The 22,805-nt window shown below is 35.9% G+C and overlaps 1 protein-coding gene across 5 annotated transcripts in view; it reads left to right on the top strand.

Annotated features, from left to right (window-relative positions):
- The window catches only part of LOC126975305 (cytosolic purine 5'-nucleotidase), a 51,110-nt gene that overhangs the window by 24,287 nt on the left and 4,018 nt on the right, over positions 1 to 22,805 (top strand). For all 5 annotated transcript variants that reach the window (XM_050823124.1, XM_050823123.1, XM_050823126.1 and 2 more), the window contains 9 exons: positions 1,761 to 1,856; positions 3,033 to 3,179; positions 4,131 to 4,407; positions 8,562 to 8,736; positions 16,652 to 16,874; positions 19,255 to 19,402; positions 20,131 to 20,285; positions 20,406 to 20,505; positions 21,888 to 22,002. In XM_050823124.1, coding sequence (XP_050679081.1) covers positions 1,761 to 1,856; positions 3,033 to 3,179; positions 4,131 to 4,407; positions 8,562 to 8,736; positions 16,652 to 16,874; positions 19,255 to 19,402; positions 20,131 to 20,285; positions 20,406 to 20,505; positions 21,888 to 21,995 — 1,429 coding nt within the window. In that variant the 3' untranslated portion in view covers positions 21,996 to 22,002. The remainder of the gene's footprint in view (positions 1 to 1,760; positions 1,857 to 3,032; positions 3,180 to 4,130; positions 4,408 to 8,561; positions 8,737 to 16,651; positions 16,875 to 19,254; positions 19,403 to 20,130; positions 20,286 to 20,405; positions 20,506 to 21,887; positions 22,003 to 22,805) is intronic.

Here is a 22,805-nt window from a genome sequence, read left to right as displayed (position 1 = left end):
ACTCCTTCGAAACGGAGGAGACGAAAATTTTGAGTGCGTATTGGGTAGGTCTGAGAATCGGGCAACATCTATTTTTCATCCCCCTAAATGTTAAGGGTGGTCCACACGATTTTTTTTTTAATTTGTTAGATTATGAATTGTAAAAAATACATACAACTTATAAATTTTCACCCATCTACGATCAACAGTTACTTTTGTATCGCGATTTTAATATCGGCAATACAACGTTTGCTGGGTCAGCTAGTAATGATATATTATAAATTTAATGCGATGTAGTGACTACATGCATGTACATACTATAACAATATAGATACATACATACATACCTATATATAGAGCCATTACTCGCAACCAAGTATTTATATTCAGCATCAGTACAATTGTTTGCACCAGCTGTATTCATAACAAAAAAAATGTGCTATTATATATTAGTTTTATATATACCTTATTCTTTCCAGCGCAAAATTATAAGTCATAATATAATATTGATACACTTTTTACACAAATTATCTTGCCCCAAGTTAGGCATATATAGCCTGTATTATGGGTTACAAGACAATGATATATTTAATACAATATATCCATGACTCGGAAACAAACATCCATATTCATTATATAAATGCTTGCACCTACCGGGATTCGAACCCGAGACCTCTAGCTTAGTAGGCAGGATCGCTCACCACTCGGCTATACAGGTCGTCAGGCTATAAAGTAACGTAGTTTTTAATATTGGAGTTCTAAATAATGTCTGTAATAATAATTATAGCGTACATTTATATAAACTGCGGTGACTTAATGTTTACATAACGATAGTATATTTAGATATTAAAATTATATATTGCGCTGGAGTGATGTTGCGTCATTGGTCTATGAAAAGATTTTATTTAACAGACTCACATGAACATATTTACTGCAGTAGCGATAGAAAAAATTGTTATATTATTATTCCGGGTCCACATGTAACGAACGACGGCGAATCAAAGCTATGAAACGAAAAAGGTAGAGTTTGTGTGCTGAGGAGATTGAAAAAGTAGTGACCTTTAGCTGGTCTTCGGTTGTCGTTCTCAAACTCAAATAATCTCTATTCGAATGGTTGTGATTGATATAATTTACTGAATCTATACCCGATTTTTTAAAATTTATACTGCGTGGAGGTATGATGGCGACATTAAATGAATTCATCGGTAGAGCAGAGCCAACATTAATCAAAACGAATTAAAAAATATACATAATTCTCTTTGTGGTTTTCAAGGGGCTTTCTTCCACGCTCAACCAAGCTGTGGAATGAGCTCCTTTGTGTGGTCCAGGACGATACGACATGGCTACCCTTTTCTAAAGAGCCGGCAACGCTCTTTTGTTTTCTTTAGTGTTGCAAGAGACTGTGAGCGGCGGTGATCACTTATTTTTTACATTAGACGACCCGTACGCTCGTTTATCCTGCCTTCCATAAAAAAAAATGTTTTTTTTTCGTACCTCCATGAAAAGCTCGCTTCGATTCTCTCCCCCTCTCCCCCGCAAGACTACTATTGTCTCTCGTACCAGGAACTAAAAGCGACCTTTTCATTCAGGTGGGAAGAAAAATAACGTGAGATAAGTAGGACATTTCCACCCGCGAATGTCAATATTTCGCGGGTAGGAATGACCTACGTTTCTCCCTAGGTGCGTAATATACTATTATTGAGACTTGAGACTTTTGACCTATTTTTAGGGTTTTCATTGTACTATACCTTCTGATTCGTAATAAGTTTTTTTTTCCACAGGGGCCTCTGGTTTGACACATTATACGGCAACTTGTTGAAAGTGGATGCTTATGGTAATATACTAGTCTGTGTACATGGATTTGAATTTCTTAAACAGTAAGATGATTTGTTTGTTATGATTATAATTTTAAAATATTTTTATATACCGCCATAGCCCAAATGATTGCGAAACTGAAGTAGCAGTGGGTAGGGCACATAGTTCGATGGACAGATGGCCGGTGGGGCAGATTAGTCCTCGAATGGCGACCACGTACCTGAAGACGCAGTGTTGGTAGGCCCCCCCACAAGATGGACTGACGATCTGGTCAAGATCGCCGGAATACGTTGGATGAGGGTAGCGCAGGAACGATCGTCCGGCTGATGATGATGATGTTAATTATATACTGAACTACAGTGATCATTAATGTCTAATTTATATATAAGTTTACGCGTGCTGAATATATTTAATGGGATTGAATGAATAGTATTTAGGAAATAGAATTTTTCGGGTTTACGTTTGTAAGTATAAATTGGGCACGATTCCACTAAGGGAGTGGGGAATCAACCAGAGAAATAATTCCCAAAACAATAACTACACAATTACAATTAAATCAAATATTATTAGTCTGTCCGGTTCTGTTACAAATAAAAATAAATGCTATGTAATTTAATCTTAATAAAACTTATTTGTTCCAGACTTTTTTTTTTGTGAAAATAAGAGACGAGACGAGCAGGACCTTCAGCTGATGGTAATTGATACGCACTACTCATTACAATACAGTACCGCTCAGGATTCTTGAAAAACCCAAAAATTCTGAGCGGCACTACAATTGCGCTCGTCATCTTGAGACATAAGGTGTTAAGTCTCATTTGTCCAGTAAATTCACTAGCTACGACGGCCTTCAGACCGAAACACAGTAATGTTTACACATAACTGCTTCACGGCAGAAATAGGCGCCGTTGTGGTACTTATAATCTAGCCGGCTTCCTGTGCAAAGGAGCCTCCCACTAGTTAGACTAGTTCTATTGTAAATTTAATACTATATGACTATAGAACAAAAATTTCTGTATTTCATATGATTAACAGCCTTGTTTAAGTGTTCACTTCTATCGTATGTCAAGTACAGGCCGTTTATTTTATACAAATCTAAATTTTTTTTTTATGAAAACGAGGAACAAGACGAGTGGGACGTTCAACTCATGGTAATTGATTCGCCCTGCCCATCCACAACAAGAATCCAGTGATTTGTTTTTACCAGTCGTAAATATCTAATTTTATCCATTTTGTTCCAGCTCGCAAGTGTACGAATTGTATCCAAACAAATTCTTAACGTTAGATGAATCTAGAGTGTATGTATTGAACACCTTGTTCAATTTACCGGAGACATATTTAATAGCCTGTCTTATAGACTTCTTCACAAACTCACCGCAATATACCAGGTACTTTATATTATCTATTTTATGATTCATAACTTATCGATTTAAAATCGTCAACTTTTTGCTCTTAATAGTGATTTTTATTATTATAACACTAGAAATAAGGGATTGCTTGTAACTAATTCTAGTAGGCTTCATAAGATACATAATAGCTTTAAGGGTAAATGTATACACTTTTATAATAAAGTCCCAGCCACTGTTCAGGCATTATCTATAAATAAATTTAAATGTTTTATAAAAAAAATGACTCTGTCGTAAATCCTATTACTCCACAGCTCGTGATCGGACAGCCTGGGTTATAAGAACTCAATCTAATCATTTTTAGTTTTGTAGTCATCATTAGTTGAGTTTATTGTGTTTTTATTATTCTATTAAAATGCTTCATTTTTCGCAACTGTATTAAAAATAGTTGTTCAGTACACGTGCAGAACCGTCATTGCAACTCGTTCCGACTGTCAATCCTCACCTTCGGCTGCGCCTTGGCTCGGGTAGACATTTGTCGGAACTCTTTGCAATGACAGGCTTTCCGCTCTCGTAATGAGATATACTATTTAAGAATTTCACATGCTATCTAGAAGTATAAGGAATTATCATTAAATTACCTCCTCTCTTTGTCGAAAAATCTATTCAATATGTTATGTTTTAAAGTGATAACCCTCACTTCTAGGATTAATACACAAATAAAATTTGAAAAACAAAACTTTATGAACGATGCGGGATTCGAATGTTGTGGGTTCAGGTTGTGGCTTCATCATGAGAGTTGAACAAAGAAACCAGAATTTTATAACGAGGCGGCACTCGAACGGTTAGCTCAGTTGGTTAGAGCACGGGCACGGAACGCCGGAGGTAGTGGGTTCGAATCCCGCACCGTTCACAAAGTTTGTTTTTCAAATTTTATTTGTGTAAAATCTATTGTTTACACTCTGTTACAAGACTATAAATATATCTTTGAAGGGTCAAAAATGGCGTTCGCTGTGGCGACCTGGCGATGTCTTTCAACTCAATATTCCAAGACGTCAGAAGCGCCGTCGACTACGTCCACATCCACGGCGACCTGAAGAAGAAGACCATTGAGAATCTGGATTTGTATTTGAAGAAGGACGAGAGGCTGCCGATGTTCCTCGCCCGGATACGCGAGAGCGGAGCGAAAGTGTTCATATTGACGAACAGCGATTACAACTTCACCGACAAAATTATGAATTATCTGTTTGACTTCCCGCATGGGGCCAAGGTGAGTGGACGATTTTTTTCTCGACGTTATTGAATCATTCTGTGTGACCATTCTGTGTTAGTTAACTCTACTTATAAATATAATATAAACTTAAGTTAGGTAGTAAACTATATAGGCAATAAGGCAACCTCGTTATGAACCTAAATAAATAAAGGGTTATAGTTATTTACGCAACTGTTGTGTAATAAGGGGTATTGAAACACGAGGCAAAGCCGAGTGTGATAATAGTATCGCATGAGTGTTTTAATACCTAATTATCAACAGTTGCATACAATACTTTATCGACACCCAGAATATTAATTATTTAAAAGATTCTGAAACAGTTAGCTTACTGCTAACATTAAAACAGCTAGTCCTAGTAGTTACTTATATGATCGATTACTGATTATATACAAATAAACTAAGTATCTATACTAAATATAATTAAATAATATTATAAAGCTGCAGTGTTTGTTTGAACGCGCTAATCTCTGGTACTACTGGTCCGATTTGAATGATTCTTTCAGTGTTGGGTAGTCCATTTATCGGGGAAGGCTATAAGCTATGTTTTTTTTTTCAAAATTAGGGATCCGTAATAAAATTGCTATTTTGTAACACAAGGTGTAAAATCGAAAACCTATTTTTGCGTGGGCTGCAAAAACTATTGACAATAGAACAAAATGATGTACAGGCTATAATATAGGCAATATTTTATTACTTATAAAACTATCGCGTGAATTATACTTTATATGGCAAAACAACGTTTGCAGGGTCAGCTAGTTAATGATAAAATTATTTATGTTTAGTTGTAATTTACATTTTGTATAGAGCAATTATTAAAATTTACTTTAATATTATGTTAATTACTTTAATATTATGTTAACTTGAATTGCTCATTTTTTCAAGAAAAATGGCAGGGATTCGAATAACCTACTTTTTTTTTACGGCGCGCGACGTTCTGGTAGTGTGGAACGCGCCTAAACGAAAATATTCTTTTTTTGAAATTCATACGGATACCACGCATCGAGCAATAAGAATGTGGCTGTATGTTGAAACTCTTTGCGCATGAAGGGATCGAAAAAAAAAACAAAGGAGTGTTGTTATGAAATTCAGTACAACATTACAACACTCGTTTGGATGATGTAATGGTTATTAGAAGATGGGTGTTTTAATGTTGGCAATAAGCTAACTTTTTTTTTTAGAATCTTTAATAGAGGATTTAAAGCATGGGTGTAAATAAAAGTTAATTTGGTTACGTTATTTTATAACCACACTTGTATTGAACACTCATAAATTTTTCCTTACGCTAATTACGGTGAGCAATCTCCAGATTATATTACATAGCTCAATTTTTTTTTATGCAAATAAGGGACGAGACGAGCAGGACGTTCAGCTGATGGTAATTGATACGCCCCACCCATAACATATATAGCCTGTATAGCCGAGTGGTTAGCGATCCTACCTACTAAGCTAAGAGGTCCCGGGTTCGAATCCCGGTAGGTGCAAGCATTTATATGATGAATATGGATGTTTGTTTCCGAGTCATGGATGTTTAAATGTATTTATGTATGTTTATATGAATTTATGTATGTTTAAGTAAGTATATTGTATTTAATATATCATTGTCTTGTAACCCATAACACAGGCTATATATTATGCTTAACTTGGGGCAAGATAATTTGTGTAAAAAGTGTGTCAATATTATTATTATTATTATAACAATCACTGCATTGTTATGGGTAGGGCGTATCCGCACCGCACAGGGTTCTTTAAAAACCCAAAAATTCTGAGCGGCACTAAAATTGCGCTCGTCACCTTGAGACATAAGAAGTTAAGTCTGATTTGCCCAGTAATTTCACTAGCTATGGGGCCCTCTCAGACCGAAACGCAGTAGTGTTTACACATTACTGCTTCACGGCATAAATAGGCGCCGTTGTAGTACCCATAATCTAGAGGACTTCCAGTGCAAAGGAGCCTCCCACTGGTAAAACTACAACTTATTAGATCTACAGTGTCTACCTTGTTAGAAAACCAATGCTCGCCCCTATATGTATGCTAATAGCTGTAATTAAAAGTGCTTATTTCATAAATTCCTTATTCATGGTTGTGTAAGAGTAGCAGAAAACAGAACATAATGAATTTCTGTTGGGTAACAAAACTAATTCTAAGATTAAATATTTTGTTAGTTTTTTTAATGTAACCTTCATTTCTGGGATTAATTGCACAAATTAAATTTGAAAGCAAAATTTATGAACGATGCGGGTCTTCAATTTCGTCTTGTACAACTCTCGATTATGAAACCTGACAACCTGAGAGTTGAACAATACATCAAGGTTTATAAGCGATACGTCACTCGAACGGGTTGGCTCAAGGGAAGAGCGCCCGCATCGTACATAAATTTTGTTTTCAAATTTAATTTGTGTAATTCTAAGATTGTTGCATAAAATTCAAAGGTTTTGCTATTTACATTAATTACATGACGCATTACTGGATGTTAAAATTTAGTTTGGTTGACATATTTCCTATAATTTACAAAAACACAATAAAACGTTTTAACTTATGAATATTATCACAAATTAAAACAATAAATAAATGGAGCTTATTTAAAATAAGGGGTCTTTTGTTTTCCCTTTAAGTTGGTGAGAAATTGTTTAAGTCAGACCATTATTTTTGTTGGAATGCATGTCTTAATGCGAGTATTACGGGTGTCCTTATACTAGGAACAGTAAATATTTGTCCAAAATAATTAATAATTATCCTTTATTTTATCTATCTATCTTTACTATTAAATGGAGACCCTTTTTTTTCCTTCGGTTACACTGGAAAACTACTGACTCGATCGGAATAAGGCACTTGTACCGTAAGATGCAGCGTCTTTCGGAGAAGGTTTGAAGTATAATATAAATAATTTATAGTGATTACTTATCCGGTACATATATCTTCTATATATATAAAAATGAATTGCTGTTCGTTAGTCTCGCTAAAACTCGAGAACGGCTGGACCGATTTGGCAAATTTTGGTCTTGAATTACTTGTGGAAGTCCAAAGAAGGTTTAAAAGGTGAATAAATAGGAAAATGCTGCTAAATTAAATTAAAACAACAAATTTGTTTTTCCTTTGATGTGTCCATACATAATTTCTATTCTTCTATGAGAGAATTTATTGACGCACGGTTTGACAGTTCTGCTATGAAACAATTTCATTACGACAGCAGGGTGCATATTTTACGAAGCAATTTTTGATGTTATAATATAAGTATTATTGACAAATTCATTTTAAAACATTATTTTATTTATTATATACAGAACAACGTCTGTCGGGTCAGCTAGTTACAAATAATTCAGTGAATGACATTTCATTACAATCTATGAGGTTTAATTAAAATGAGCGGGCTACAACGGTTGTCTCAGTTGGAAAGAGCACTCGGATGGAGAGGTCGGGAGTTTGAGTCCAGCAACGTTCATAAACTTTGGTTACAAATATAATTTGTATAATTAATCCCAGAAGTGGGGACTATCGCTTTTAAAATAACGAATTGTTTGTAAAAAGTATATTTTATTACAAATACAAAAATATATTTTAATATCATGTGTATTGTAAACATATTATGAAGTTATTTTACACAATTATAGATTACAAGTGATCTCGTTCAAAGTTATAACTTTTATAACCTTCAACAATTATTATAATGTTATCAACGGATTTATTACGTTATACAAATTTGATAAAGCCTTGAACTACTGCAGCGAATAATCAGTCAACGGCCGGCGAGTGGTTACATAATTAAAGAAAAGTAATGGATTCCCACTTGTGTTACATTTCTAATAACACCAGAACTACGACCTTTGCGCTTACAGTATACGCCTTTAATAATAATATTAATAAGGCACGAGACAAGCAGGACGTTCAGCTGATGGTGATTGATACGCCCTGCCCATTACAATGCAGTCACTCATGAACTTGAAAGACCCAATAATTCTGAGCGGCACTACAACTGCGCTCGTCACTTTGAGACACTTAACAACTTATATTAAGTATCATTTGCCCAGTAATTTCGCTACGGCCCCTTTAGGTGACGTTGTGGTACTCAGTGGTGGTAATCTAGCCGGCATCCTATGGAAAGGAGCGTCCTACTGGAATATATACCTCCCACTATATTATTGTAATTGTGGTAGGCGGGCGAACCACACAGAAACTGGAGGACCTACTTCGACTGGATAGTGGTAGACGCCAAGAAGCCGTTGTTCTTCGGCGAGGGAACCACTCTGCGTCAAGTTGACACCCGGACAGGAGCGCTGAAGATGGGACACCATGTGGGGCCTTTACACGAGGGACTTGTTTACTCGGGCGGTAAGTATCTATTTACTAATTTGAATATAAATAGGTTACATATTTCATTTAACAACTGGCATTTTCAAATGTTTAAGTGAAAACTTATTTAGCCGCGTTGGGCACTTTTTGGTAGAGGAAAATCTCATGGTTTCGCGTCACCGACATGCTCATGAATAGCGCACACGTTAAATAAATAATTAAAAAAGTAAATTTCAGTATATATTATAGTTAAATACTTTTTGGACGCGTAAAATCTCGAGTTCGCGTCACTGAAAGGTTTATAGCAGTATATCTGTAGCTATACAGCTGACGTATTGTGCAACATTAGTTACTGCAATTGAATGGATTTAGAGAAAAGTTCTATTTGTATATTGTTTGCCCGCTTGGGTTGTTTGGTTAGACCATAGTTTCTCAACCTTATTTTGCTCACCGCCCACTATGAGAATATGTTTTTTTCTAGAGTATTTTCGTGTATTTTTTTGCCTTTTTAGACTATATTTTTTAATCTACCCACGCGCCATCTGCGCCATCTCAATGCCCCTTAATTTTCTCTGGGTCTTCTACTGCCCCCCCGAAAGTCTCAAACGCCCACAGGGGGGCGTTATCGCCCACGTTGAGAACCTATGGGTTAGACAAAGCTATCCCGCTCAACGTCACGCGTGGCGAGTGTAGGTACCTGCTATTATATATTTTGGCATGGCACCGACTTCAAACCTATCAATGGGTAGCACATACAAATAACAGTATTTAATAAATATTAAAGGTATAAGATTTGCATAAGAGGCGTATTAAATTAAATCTGTATTAGGTTATTTGAGTTTTTGAAGTCGGTTTTTTTTTTTCATTTTTTACTTTTTCGTGTCATTAATCAGGTAAACTATAAGATTTCGTTACTTTTTATTGACATAATATATTTAATAGTATTTTTTTAAGTAGCTATGGGTAGGCCTACAAAAGGTTCCGCGTGCCTTAAACAATATAGTTCCCATATTTCACGTTCTTGTGAGACACTAAAATATCGTGAAGAAAGTTTGTTAGCTATGAATGACAGGTAGCCTAAGACCCTAACTAATGACTAATGTGTTAATAATAAGTAATCTAATATATATAAAAATGAATTGCTGTTCGTTAGTCTCGCCAAACCAAGGTACTGAAGAAATAAGAAATCAAGAACCTGTTCCCAGAGTTCTACTTTCAGAAACCCTAAAAGCCATAAAAACCCAAAAAGATGACAAAGCGCCGGGAGAAGATCAAATAACGAACGAATTATTAAAGGTCACAATAGAAGAATCAGCACCAAGACTAACAGAGCTATATAATGATATCCTAGATTCAGAACTTATCCCGGCAGACTGGACCAAATCAACTATAATATTAATACACAAAAAGGGTGATAAAAAAGACATTGCAAATTACAGACTGATAAGTCTTATGTCAAACATATATAAAATATTTTCCAAAATCTTGCTTTCTAGGTGCACAAATATATTAGAATTTAACCAACCGAAAAAACAGGCAGGATTTAGGAGTAAGTTTTCAACTTTAGACCATATCCATGTTGTCAAGCAAGTCCTGCAAAAATACTCGGAATATAAAAAGAAATATTACATAGGCTTTGTAGATTACAACAAAGCATTTGATACGTTGGACCACAATGCTATATGGTGCGCACTTGAACAACAAGGTGTACATCAGAAATTCATTCGCATCGTGAAAAAAGTATATGCCGAGAGTAAAGCTATTATAAGACTCGACCAATTCTATATATATAATACTGCCTTGCCTTACCTATGGTTGTCAGACCTGGGCCCTTACCCAAAAACAACTAAGTAAGTTAAAAGTTTGCCAAAACTCAATAGAACGAAGTGTAGTTGGGGTAAAGCGCCAAGACAAACTGCGATTGGATCATATCAAAGGAAAAACTAAGTTCAAAAGCATAGAGAAAACAATACGCACTTTGAAATGGAGATGGGTAGGCCACTTTATGAGGGATGAAACACCAAAATGGACTAGATCAATAACTGAATGGTACCCCAGAGGAGATAAGAGGAATAGAGGAAGACAGTTCATACGATGGGAGAATGAACTGAAACAGATAGGAGGATCACTATGGAATAGAATAACAAGGAACCGGAAAGAATGGAAGACCTTGGAGGAGGCCTTTGTCGAAGGACAAACAGTTAACAGAAAGAGGACACAGACTGTTTAAAAGTTACTGCTAATAATTAGGTTAATAATATAGTTATGTAAGATAAATTAATTAATTAAAATGTTTTATAGTATGTCTATTAGCTAGTAAGTAAATTTTTGTTTTGTTAACTGTAATAAAGGCTTTATTATTATTATTATTAGTCTCGCCAAAACTCGAGAACGGCTGGACCGATTTGGCAAATTTAGGTCTTGAATTATTTGTGGAAGTCCAGAGAAGGTTTAAAAGGTGAATAAATAGGAAAATGCTGCTAAATTAAATAAAAACAACAAATTTGTTTTTTCTTTGACGTGTCCATACATAATTTCTATTAGAGAATTTATTGACGCACGGTTTGACAGTTCTGCTGTGAAACAATTTCATTACGACAGCAGGGTGCATATTTTACGAAGTAATTTTTGATGTTATGATATATTATTGACAAATTCATATAAAAACATTATTTTATTTATTATATACAGAACAACGTCTGTCGGGTCAGCTAGTCTAATATATAAAATTCTCGTGTCGCGGTTTTTGTAGTTAAACTCCTCCGAAACGACTAGACCGACTCTCATGAAATTTTGTGTGCATATTGGGTAGGTCTGAGAATCGAACAACATCTATTTTTCATCCCCCTGAATAGTAAGGGTAGTCCACCCCCAGTGATCGTTTTGACATTTTTTTTTTAAATCATATTTTATTATGAGTCAGCATTAAAAAATAGATACAACTTAAAATTTTCGCCCTTCTACGATCTACAACAATTTTTGTATCGCGATTTTAATATTATTCTGCATCTACTTTTTATACCCGCAATTTTTTTTAATTACTTTATATGGCAATACAACTTTTGCTGGGTCAGCTAGTAATATATAAAGAAACTAAAGGAAAACTCCAATTAACAAGCAGTTCAAAAACGATAGTAAAATCATGCACGTAAACAAAAATATTCATAAAATGAAAACTACTGGGCGAAACTATGTCAAATTTTCTATGGGACCAAATGGCAAACATTCCGCATCAAACTAAAATAACGGAAATCGGATCATTAATCTCTACATAATCGGTGTACACATACATAAAAAAAATACTAATCGAATTGACAACCTCCTTTTCGAAGTCGGTTAAAAAGTTCAATATGTATATACTGTGCATTGTGAAATTATATTTTTATATGATTTATAACATTGATTGTTTTTGAACATTATGCAATTTCAAATTTTAATATTCAATAACATTTTACTGTAACTTATAAATATGAAGTAAGTTATTTGTGAAACCAACTACATTAGCCACAGATAAATATAAATAGGTAAGAGAGATAAACACGTACATATAAAACAAACAAATTTTTTGTGTTTGGTAACTTACTAAGAAAAAAAGCATTGTGCAGCTTATGATTGCTGTGTTAAATTACAATTTAAATTTAAAAAGAAAACTTTATATTGGGCAAAGAGCTATTCTTTCAAATATACTAACTCAAATCGCTTACACTACTCTGTCGCTCACTTTGGTTTGAAATAAGCGTGAAGTTAATAAATGGTTTCGAATAAGGCCGGGTCCACATTTAGATAACGACGCGACGGCAAAAGAAAACGAACATACGAAAGAGAAAGAGTTTATGGGGCGAGTGAAAGAGAAAGGAAATCTTTGGCTAGCTGTTTGCGCCGTCGTTCTTTATATGCATGGACGTGGGAAATACTAATTCAACTGATGATTATTGATACGCCCTGTCCATTACAATGCAGTGCCGCTCAGGATTCTTGAAAAACCCAAAAATTCTGAGCAGCACTACAATTGCGCTCGTCACCCTGAGACCATAAGATGTAGTCTCATTTGCGCTGTCTTTTCACTAGCTGCGGCGCCCTTCAGACCGAAACACAGTAATGCTTACACATTACTGCTTCACGGCAGAAATAGGTGCCGTTGTGGTACCCATAATCTAGCCGGCATCCTTTGCAAAGGAGCCTCCCACTGTCGATAATTCTGAAAAGTACTTTATTACTTCACTTCGTATTCAGTTAACAGTCCAGGGTCATTTATTTGTGAAGACATAAATCTAAATCAGTATGGAAAATTGTATTGAACAAGTCTATGTGCTACTTAAGTAAGTACATATTGCCATTTATAGAAACACGACTAACGCAGTTTGTTAACACGGTCAATGGCGTTTTGTTTGTTATTTAATACGTGTTAAAAATAGAGCGAGTAGAACCGGTATATCGGTATTATAACAAGAAAAAAAACTCTATCGGTATGTCTGTCTGTTTCCAGTAATCTTTGAAACGGCTGGAATTCAAAGAGTTAATTAGGCTAAGAACCCTTTCTACAAAATCATAGATTAGAATCGAGGCTCCACACGAAACTCCACTTTTGAAAAGGCATTTATTTTCTCAAAATTGATTCCTTTAGAATTATTTTTGATGTCATTTCTAATATACTAGATAGTATTATCGCTTCGGAAAGAAATGGCGCTCTGAGAGAGAAGGAGCGGCGCACACAACTCTCAAAAATATACAATATTGTACTGTAATTGCTTTTGCTATAAAATAATTTATTTATAGATAATGCCTGAACAGTGGCTGGGACTTTTTTATAAAAGTGTATAATACATTTACCCTTAAAGCTATTTTTTATCTTATTGAATCCTACTAGAATTAGTTACAAGCAATCCCTTATTTCGAGTGTTATAAAAACAAAAATCTCTATTTGGAACAAAACGGTGACGATTTTTGTGTATGTTTTATAAAGCTTCATAAATGTACTGACAATGAACAGTCATAATATTGATTTCTATAAATTTTTCTTTGAAAGACTGTCTATAACCAAGCTGATGTATAGCACGAACAGTTTTCTTTTGCAGAGCAAACACTATATCAATGTCAGCGGCATGACCCCACAGTAAAATAGCCACATAAACTACGTTCTCTATATATGCGTACTTCATAATTTGAGGCTGACGATGTCCTTGCAAATCTCTGGTTTTGCAACATCATGGGCGACACTCATTACATAATTACCATCCAGTTACGGTCGCTGTTAATCTACTCTATAATAAGCTATGGCTGGATATTTACACATGACTTTAATGAATGTTTTAATAACAGACAAATCCCGTCGTATAAAAACAAAGCCGAAACTAATGGAACATACCGCAAATTATACCAAAAAAACGTATCTATACATTACCGCATTTACTTCAGTTGTATTAAATATTCAATAAGCAGCAATGTAAATCATTTAATCAGTTCAGAAGGCCTACCATCAACTTTTAATAAGCGATGCGATTCCGATGCAGTTCACTTTAGGTACCTAAACTGAATCACTAAAATTCGTACCATGAAGTGCCTTTTACTGAATGGCGTTTGGATCGCTTATGAAGTATGAACGAAATAAATTTGTCTGTGGTCTGCGGTGTGAGAGAGAGATGACGCTCTACAGTCGTTGCATAACTTTGTCTCTCTTACTCTAACTAACTATATGCGTTGCGTTTCGAAACCTAAAATGATATGATTTTAGCGGTTTTTTTGCGTAGAAAATACTAAAAATACATTTTAAAATTGCGTTCAATTTTAAACCATTAAGCCCTTTTTTGTACTTATTAAATAATAGTAATATAAATAAATATAGTTCTTTGAATTACAAATTAAATGTTTGCTTAGCTGTTTTCGTAAAAATAACGAGTTATGAAAGCACCTCCATTGATGTTAGATTTGACAGGAGCACAGAGTACATTTTTTTTTAATTTGTTCTTGCAAACAGGCTATAGCCCGGGCCCTTACTGCCTCGTATTTAGTATTTTCATTTTTGGTATTTATTTTCAGTGTTTTGTTTTACAAAAAAGTCCAATAAAGTATTCTCATCTCATCTTTCATCAATAAAATTTTCCTTTTCTGTATGTTTTCACTATTTTTTTAAAGTTATTAACAACACGATTCACTTTCCTTAAGGAAGTAGCACAGTAACTTTTTTCGAATCGCTCACTTTGACACATAAGCTATCCAGTTTAGGTTGAAATATTACCTCATGGTACGAATGAATGAACGAACTAAATCAGTTTGCGATTCAATTGACATCATTTTTGACATTCAATTGACATCATTGCGATTTAATCAGTTGATTTGACGTCAACCTAAATTCTCCCTGCGTCGTAATCCTCAGTACTGAGGATCATGACCACCCCTCTGTATCACTTTCTCACGTATGATCGCTCTCCATCTATTCATGTCTCTGGCGGTGTGAAAGGCAATGTGAACCGTAGAGTCGAGGGCGGAGCGGATCTGATCGGACCATCGTGTTGGACTGCGTCCACGAGGCCTCTTCCCATCTATTTTGCCGACCACAATGAGCCTTCAAGTGGTCGGCAAAATAGATGGGAAGGTTTCCATCGTCCTTCTTTGCGATGTGACCGAAGTATTCTAAAACTCTGCGCAGACAATCGCGTGGAGATCCTGAGTTCACGCAGTATGGAGAGATTAGATCGAAATGCTGTCCAGGGGATACGGAACATCTTTCTCCAGCACCACATCTCAAAGGCGTCAATGCGTTTGCAGACAACCTAAATTATATAGCTTTAATGACGTCGTGGTACGAAATAGCAAAGCAGTTCATTTTAGGTTGTCAATTGAATTGCAATTAGAGATCATGGTAGGCCCGCAGATTTGATTCGAACTATGGTAGTTGACACACGACTAAGAAGAAAAGTGTTCTTACATAGCCTATAAGCACACTATTCCGTTCCGTTATCAGACTGCGAAAAATATGTCTTTATATGTGTAGAGAACGTCGTTGAGTATTGAACGACATAATTATTTAAGAACATCGTGAAAAAAATGCCAAAATGTTAATAAATAACTGCAGTGACCTATGAGCATACGAGACATTTTTTAGTCTCTCTCTTTGAAGATGACCTTCTCACGTTTTCAGATCAATATTTCAAGGTCAGAGTAATTAATAGTCATCAACTCTATCATATATTACAAATATCTTTCAATAATTGTTGCTAGGTGAAAATGTATTAAGCTGATGTACATAATTTATGTATGACGTACATAATTTGATATTAAATATTAACTGCTATCATCCGCATGATAATGGATGGAGTGACGGTGTTATATCCTCTAAGTTTGTTGTGATGGTTGTGATTAGATATTCAATAAGTATATCATTTAATTTTCATCGCGAAAAAGCCACTAATTGTACAGAATTTTTGGTGGATTAATGGAATTGTTAGATTTTGTTGTAGTCGATGACGTGCTTGCTTGATATATGAACCCAATACAAGGGGTATTGGGTTCTTATACATGGACAGTGCGGCTGTGACATCTCCATAATATATCGCTGCTATAGAGTCAAGTCAGTAGTAAATGTTAAATATAATACGGGACACAATATGCTACCTTGTGGCACCCCTGAAATAATTTAGTTCTAGGGTGTGGTCTCATTGTTGAATTTCGCCTCTAAAGTATTTCTTTTGAAGTTATGATGTTAACTTTACAATAAAATTATTATATTTCGCTAGCTTCTCTGTCGTTTACTCTTATGAAAGTGTTCGTGGCCGTCAGGCCGTTCGTTTCGTTTGGTTTCGCTGGTTTCTCTTATGGCGAAGAGACTCTAAATTGATCAGTAGAGCTGTATATTAGAGATTAGAGTATAGCCAGCAAGAGCGTGGGTCTCTCGTTTTTCCTTATTTTATTTCTATTTTTGTCATTTCGCTAACTAGTTTTTCTATATTACCTATAGGTTCATGCGACGTATTCACGGAACTGATAAGCGCGAAGGGCAAGGACGTGCTATACGTCGGTGACCACATCTTCGGCGACATCCTCAAGTCGAAGAAGATAGGCGGCTGGCGCACCTTCCTTATCGTGCCCGAACTGGTGCAGGAGTTGCATGTATGGACAGACAAGTGCCAATTGTTCGCGCAACTGCAAAACTTGGATATACAGCTCGGCGATATGTACAAGTAAGTACTTCCAAACTACAAGTTATATTACTAAATAGTCTGATAAAAACCCTCAAAAAATATTTAATGCATCAATCCCAGGGATAATCTGGAGATTGCTTGAAAATTTATCCATCCATTATTCTATACGGATCATAGGTGCATATATTCCTCTATACACATTGATCTGTATGAAAAAAAGGAAATTCTCCGTTTCCTGCTATAAAACAAAGAATCTTCTAGAATGTAACTGAATCCAATCTGAAATATTTTCCTTAACATTTCGGTATGTGTATCGGGACTATTATTTCCGGAATAATACCCCTTAATTGCGACAATTTGCGCGCAATGTTGACCTTCAACTCCAACCAATCCAGCTTCTACGAGAATTTTAGAACACTTCCTGGCATGTTTGCATGCCTCTCGGAGGCGACTTCGTTTCTTAGAAAGTATTTCGAGAATACACTTTGGTTGGCCAATCCTGTATATTGCAGAATTACGTGAGTGACCGTTTCAACTTCTACCAGACATGCTTTGCACTCAAGGCTGTGTGTGTCGGCTTAAAGCTTAATGAGATAACGAGTCAGTTTGGGCGATAGTGAGTGTAGGTATCGCTTTTTTTGAGTGTCTGCAGCTTGTATGGGACCGCAGAGGAGAAAAACAATAGAAGGAATAGATTAATGTTACGCTTGATGCTGGATTACCATCAAATTATGTCTAATCTACAGTCAGCTCGTTTTTCATCAAATTCAAATATTTTTAATCAAAATAGGATATGACATCACTTATTGAAAGTCATAAACTACCACCCATTCCAAAAGGAATGCCTCAAACCTGAGAAGAATGGGCGCAACAAATTCATCTTATCGAGACAGTGGTTCACACCACCACATGCAACGGCGACATTGACTATCATCACCGATTTGCTTGATTCTTTGCAGTTAAATGCGAGTCTCTCTTTATCTTCTAGTCCTAGAGCATATTATATCACATTAAGAATCTGTAAATGGCTTTCTGTTATTTTATCATGTGTCTATTGTGAAGTATTCAGCTGTAGATTCTCCAATAACATAAATAAATAAAAAAATAAATTAAGGGCTCAGAGGAGTTGTTCAGGTCGATACCAGAAACTGAGATGGATTACCGGACATTACGTTAGTATGTGAAAATTAACCCGAATCATGTTGATGTCTGGCATTAAAAAACTTCGCGTTTCGCAAGAATACGCATACACAACCACTTTGTAAAATCAACTGACGGCTGCTGTATAAAATGATGTGTCATTGATATGAATAGGAGGTGTCTGCATTTAGCAACGTTGCTTTTCGGTATCATACACACTAAAGTACCCCTTTACTTGTATAAAAAACTTGAATGGCTAGGGCAACGCAGTGCTAATAATATAAAGACCAGATCTGCCTCGCAGATATTAGCGGTGCCCCGGCATCATTCAACAGCGTTCAGAGGTAGTTTCCGATACAGTGCTAGTAGCCTCTGAGTGCTGGAATAATTTACCGCCACCTTTAAGACTATTAAAAAATGTCCAAAATTTTAGATTGAAATATAAAAAAACTATTTTAGAATCATTATATAATAATTATCCTTGATGTGCAATGTATCTTATAAATTAACACAATTCTGTATTTTTATCATTATTTAATGTTCACCAATATATTTATATCTCATTTATAGTACCTAATGCCACCTTTATTATATTATATACAGTTACGTATAGTTTATAGAACGATTTAATATTTATTATTATTACAATTATTTACTTATTTTTATTTTATTACACTACTTACTTTGATACCTACGCAAATTAATTTGCAATGGAAAGACTAAAGGAACTTTCTACTTCAAATGTCACGAGGGGCTGCTGAAAACCAGTGTTGTGTTGGTGTCTTCTGCACTGACACAACAATATACTGAGTCAGCTCCTTTTAGCAGGGAATCACGCTCACACTGTTATTATTATTTATTTATTATTAATTTTTTATAATATTTGTTAAGTTATTTAATTTAGTATTTTAATATTTTAATTCATATTGTAAATTATTGTTTTTTGTGTGAGTGTTTTTTATTGCTAATAAAGTGTGTTTATATTTCTATTTAGGAACCATCAACCTTAGGGCATTCTGTTACCGCAAAGGCCGAAAACGCATCTCTTGACCTCTGGTATTCTGGACTTGGTTATTCACTATCCAGCAGTTGGGCCTATACTGTTTATTTTGCAAAGGCCTTTAACGAATTGGATGGAATTTAATACATGAGGTTTTTTGGGGGTGAAAAACTGATCTAGCTAGTGCTAATATTTGCAAACAGTATTTAATCACAAACGTGTATTTACTTGTAAATGTATGTCGTAGTCAAAAATTAAAAAAAAATAATCAAATTCCAGAGACCTAGACTCAAGCACGAAGGAGAAGCCCGATATATCGAAGCTGCGTGCGTCTATTCGTGACGTCACACACAAAATGGACCTCGCGTACGGAATGCTCGGCTCATTGTTCCGCTCCGGATCTCGGCAAACATTCTTCTCATCACAGGTTCGTTTTTTTTTTGGTTCTGTACCCATAGGCTTACCATCGGTCATCTATTGTTTAGATTATTCTGTCCGTTCGTCCGAATGTAATTTAAAAACCTATATAAACAACTGAAATCTAAAATAAAAACCAAGTATACTGCAATAGGGTGACTTTTTGGTCTTCAATAGTCGTGCGGTAGAATCAACATAGGATAGATACATTGTGACCAATAAGTGATATAATCATCATCACCATATCAGCCGGAAGACGTCCACTGATGGATAAAGGCCCCAAAGATCTCCACCACGATTGGTCTTGTGCTACCGTCATCCAACGTATTCCGACGATATTGACCAGATCGTCGGTCCATCTTGTGGGGCGCCATCTGTCCGTGTCCAAACTATGTGCTCTGCCCACTACCACTTCAGTTTACCAGTGGGGTGCTCCTTTGCACAGGATGCCGGCTAGATTATGGGTACCACAACGGCGCCTATTTCTGCCGTGAAGCAGTAAGCATTACTGTGTTTTGGTTTGAAGGGCGCTGTAGCTAGTAAAATTACTGGGCAAATGAGACTTGACATCTTATGTCTCAAGGTGATGAGCGCAAGTGAAGTGCCTCCCAGAATTTTTGGATTTTTCAAGAATCCTGAGCGGCACTGCATTGTAATGCGCAGTATCAATTACCATCCGCTGTACGCCCTGCTCGTCTCGTCCCTTATTTTGATAATACAATTTGTTTTGTTGGTCAGGTGGTGAGGTACGCGGACCTGTACGCCGCGTCGTTCCTCAACCTGATGTACTACCCGTTCTGCTACATGTTCCGCGCGCCCGCCATGTTGATGCCTCACGAGTCCACCGTCGCTCACGAGCAGCGCTTCACAGTGGACACGCCCACTATCGACAGGTGCGTGTCCAATAGCTAGAGCACTGATAACAACTGGTCGATAATACAATTCTTGCTAGATCTGTTATTTGGAAAAATACTGCTTGCCTAGTTAAATAAATGTTGTATTTTTTTTTTAAGGTCTCGTCTAGTGAACGCGGTCGGGCGAGTCCCTGCCAACATCGCGGAAGTAACTTCATTAGAGAGCGATTCTGCACTGGATCTTAATAATGATTTGAAGGTATGAGATATTTTATTATCTAGATACAATAGTTTTTACTCTATAGACAATCAAGTTATATGTTATATATATAGTATAGACATTTACAAGGACTTCGTTTTCAAATTCTCAATGGCGTATTGATAATTATCATTACAAATTCCATCGTAAAAACAAGTCTGTCACGTGATTCCTGCCAGATATGAAACTTCATAATAATTGATAGTAAGTAGTTAAAGCTGTGGAATGAGCTTCCTTGTGCGGTGTGTCCGGGTCGATACGACATGGGTACCTTCAAAAAAAGCGCGTACACCTTCCTTAAAGGCCGGCAACGCTCCTGTGATTTCTCTGTTGTTGCAAGATAATGTAGGCGGTGGTGATCATTTGACACCAGGTGTGCTCTCGTTTGTCCTCCTATTCCATAAAAAAAATTGTTGTTCAGAGAAATTCAAAAATACCTAATAATAAAAATATATGTTATGTAGAGTTTCATAATTCCTGTTCTAGTATAGATAATAAAACAGCTGTTGCCTTAATACTACAATTCCCATGAGTACTGTCAAACGGGGTGTAGAGAGAACTGATAGTTTTGAAAATAAAAAATGTGTGTATGTACTTATATATGCACGCAAGAAGTTATACTTCTTTGGCCTAACGAAGCAAAAATCATTTATTCCTCGTGCTATTCTACGTATTTAGATAAAAACAATTTTGTAAAAATCTTGCAAAGATTGCTTTGACAATTAATTATTAAATAATTAGTATTTAATATTTATATATTACTTTAAAAAAAAAACTATCAGCTAAATACACGATAGGCTGCAACTCCAAGAGGGAACTTAGTTTTTATGCACTTAATTTTACAGTATATTCTTACGAAGGGGGTTTCACGGCAAACCGTAACGTTACTCCGTTTAACGTCACGGTGAAATATGAAACTTAAGGCGTCAATGGATACAAAATACAAATCTTCTATAAATATATATATATATTGAAAAATTTTTTTTTAATTGAGGCTCAATCACGCCTAAACCACTAATCTTATCGACATGAAACTACCACCATTCGACGGAAAATGTATCCTAGATAGTTTAAAGCTACTTATTTCTCGAGTTCCAGCGTTCTTTCATTAATTTATTTCCTTTTAAAATTCGCACAGGGAAGCGGGCGGGAACGACTAGTCTTCTATATATATATATATGGGCTGTGTTTGAGGCTCAATCACACCTTTACCACTGATCGTATCGACATGAAACTACCACCATCCGATGCCAAATTTATCCTAGATGGTTTATAGCTACTTATTTTTATAATTCCAACGTTCCTTCCATAATTTGTTTTCTTTAAAATTCGCCTATTAATTATTAGTTCACCATATAAACAAATGTAATGTGTATCGGCAGGCCCAGACGTCGGTGCCGCACGTACGACCCGAGACCCCGCGTCGGCTCACGCACACTCACGACGAGGACTGTTCCGACGACGAGGACCTCAAACATGCCCACAAGTAAACCGACGGTGAGATATAACACGCATTACTACTCCGATGGCTTCTACACACTACACACGCCGGCGGGTTTGCCGCACAATTTAATTTATTTATAAAGAAATGTTAATTAAGTTACAAAATAAGAATAATAATACAAGTGTTACTTAAAAGCTAGTTAACACTGTGCCTGAACTAGGTAAACCTGTGTTTCAGGCGTAAAGTGCTTATATTAAAACTAAATTATCACAAAAAAGAGAAACTTAATAAAGTATAATAGGCGTAAACAATGACTTCAAAGTAATGTCTAATAACTACAATCAAAATAAAATTAATATGAAATTAATATTAATATGAAAATAAAAAATTAATACCGCGGCCCCAATGGCGTTGTTAATCGTTAATAGTTAAAACCTAGAATAATTTATACGTCTACGAGCCTCTCGCTGGTAGACAACCGATGACAAGTGTACGTGCATTGCTCAAAATAGAGATTTACTCTTTTTTTCGACGTTTTCACAGCTCTCATAGTTTTATATAGACGTATTTATAATCTACGGTTAAAACATAACATGTAGTACCGTTGTACATGGGTGTCACATCTGAAATATAATCTGTGGCTGACAAGTGCAGCGGCATACCTGACCAGCAAAAAACCGCTGGCTGTCCGTAGGTAGAGTGTGTACGAGCTGTTTGGCCTAGTTTCCACCAAAGCGGAGACGAGACTGACTTGACTGATCTTGAATGCAAAAGGCGTTCCTTCCGTATTTTTAACCAACTTTAGTAGTTTAGCGAAGTATTTTAACTCAAAAAAAGGAGGACATCTTCCATTCGT

This window comes from Leptidea sinapis, chromosome 35 (assembly GCF_905404315.1).
Source record: "Leptidea sinapis chromosome 35, ilLepSina1.1, whole genome shotgun sequence".
Classification (NCBI taxonomy): Eukaryota; Metazoa; Arthropoda; class Insecta; order Lepidoptera; family Pieridae; genus Leptidea; species Leptidea sinapis.
This window is presented reverse-complemented; position numbering and strand designations above follow the sequence as displayed.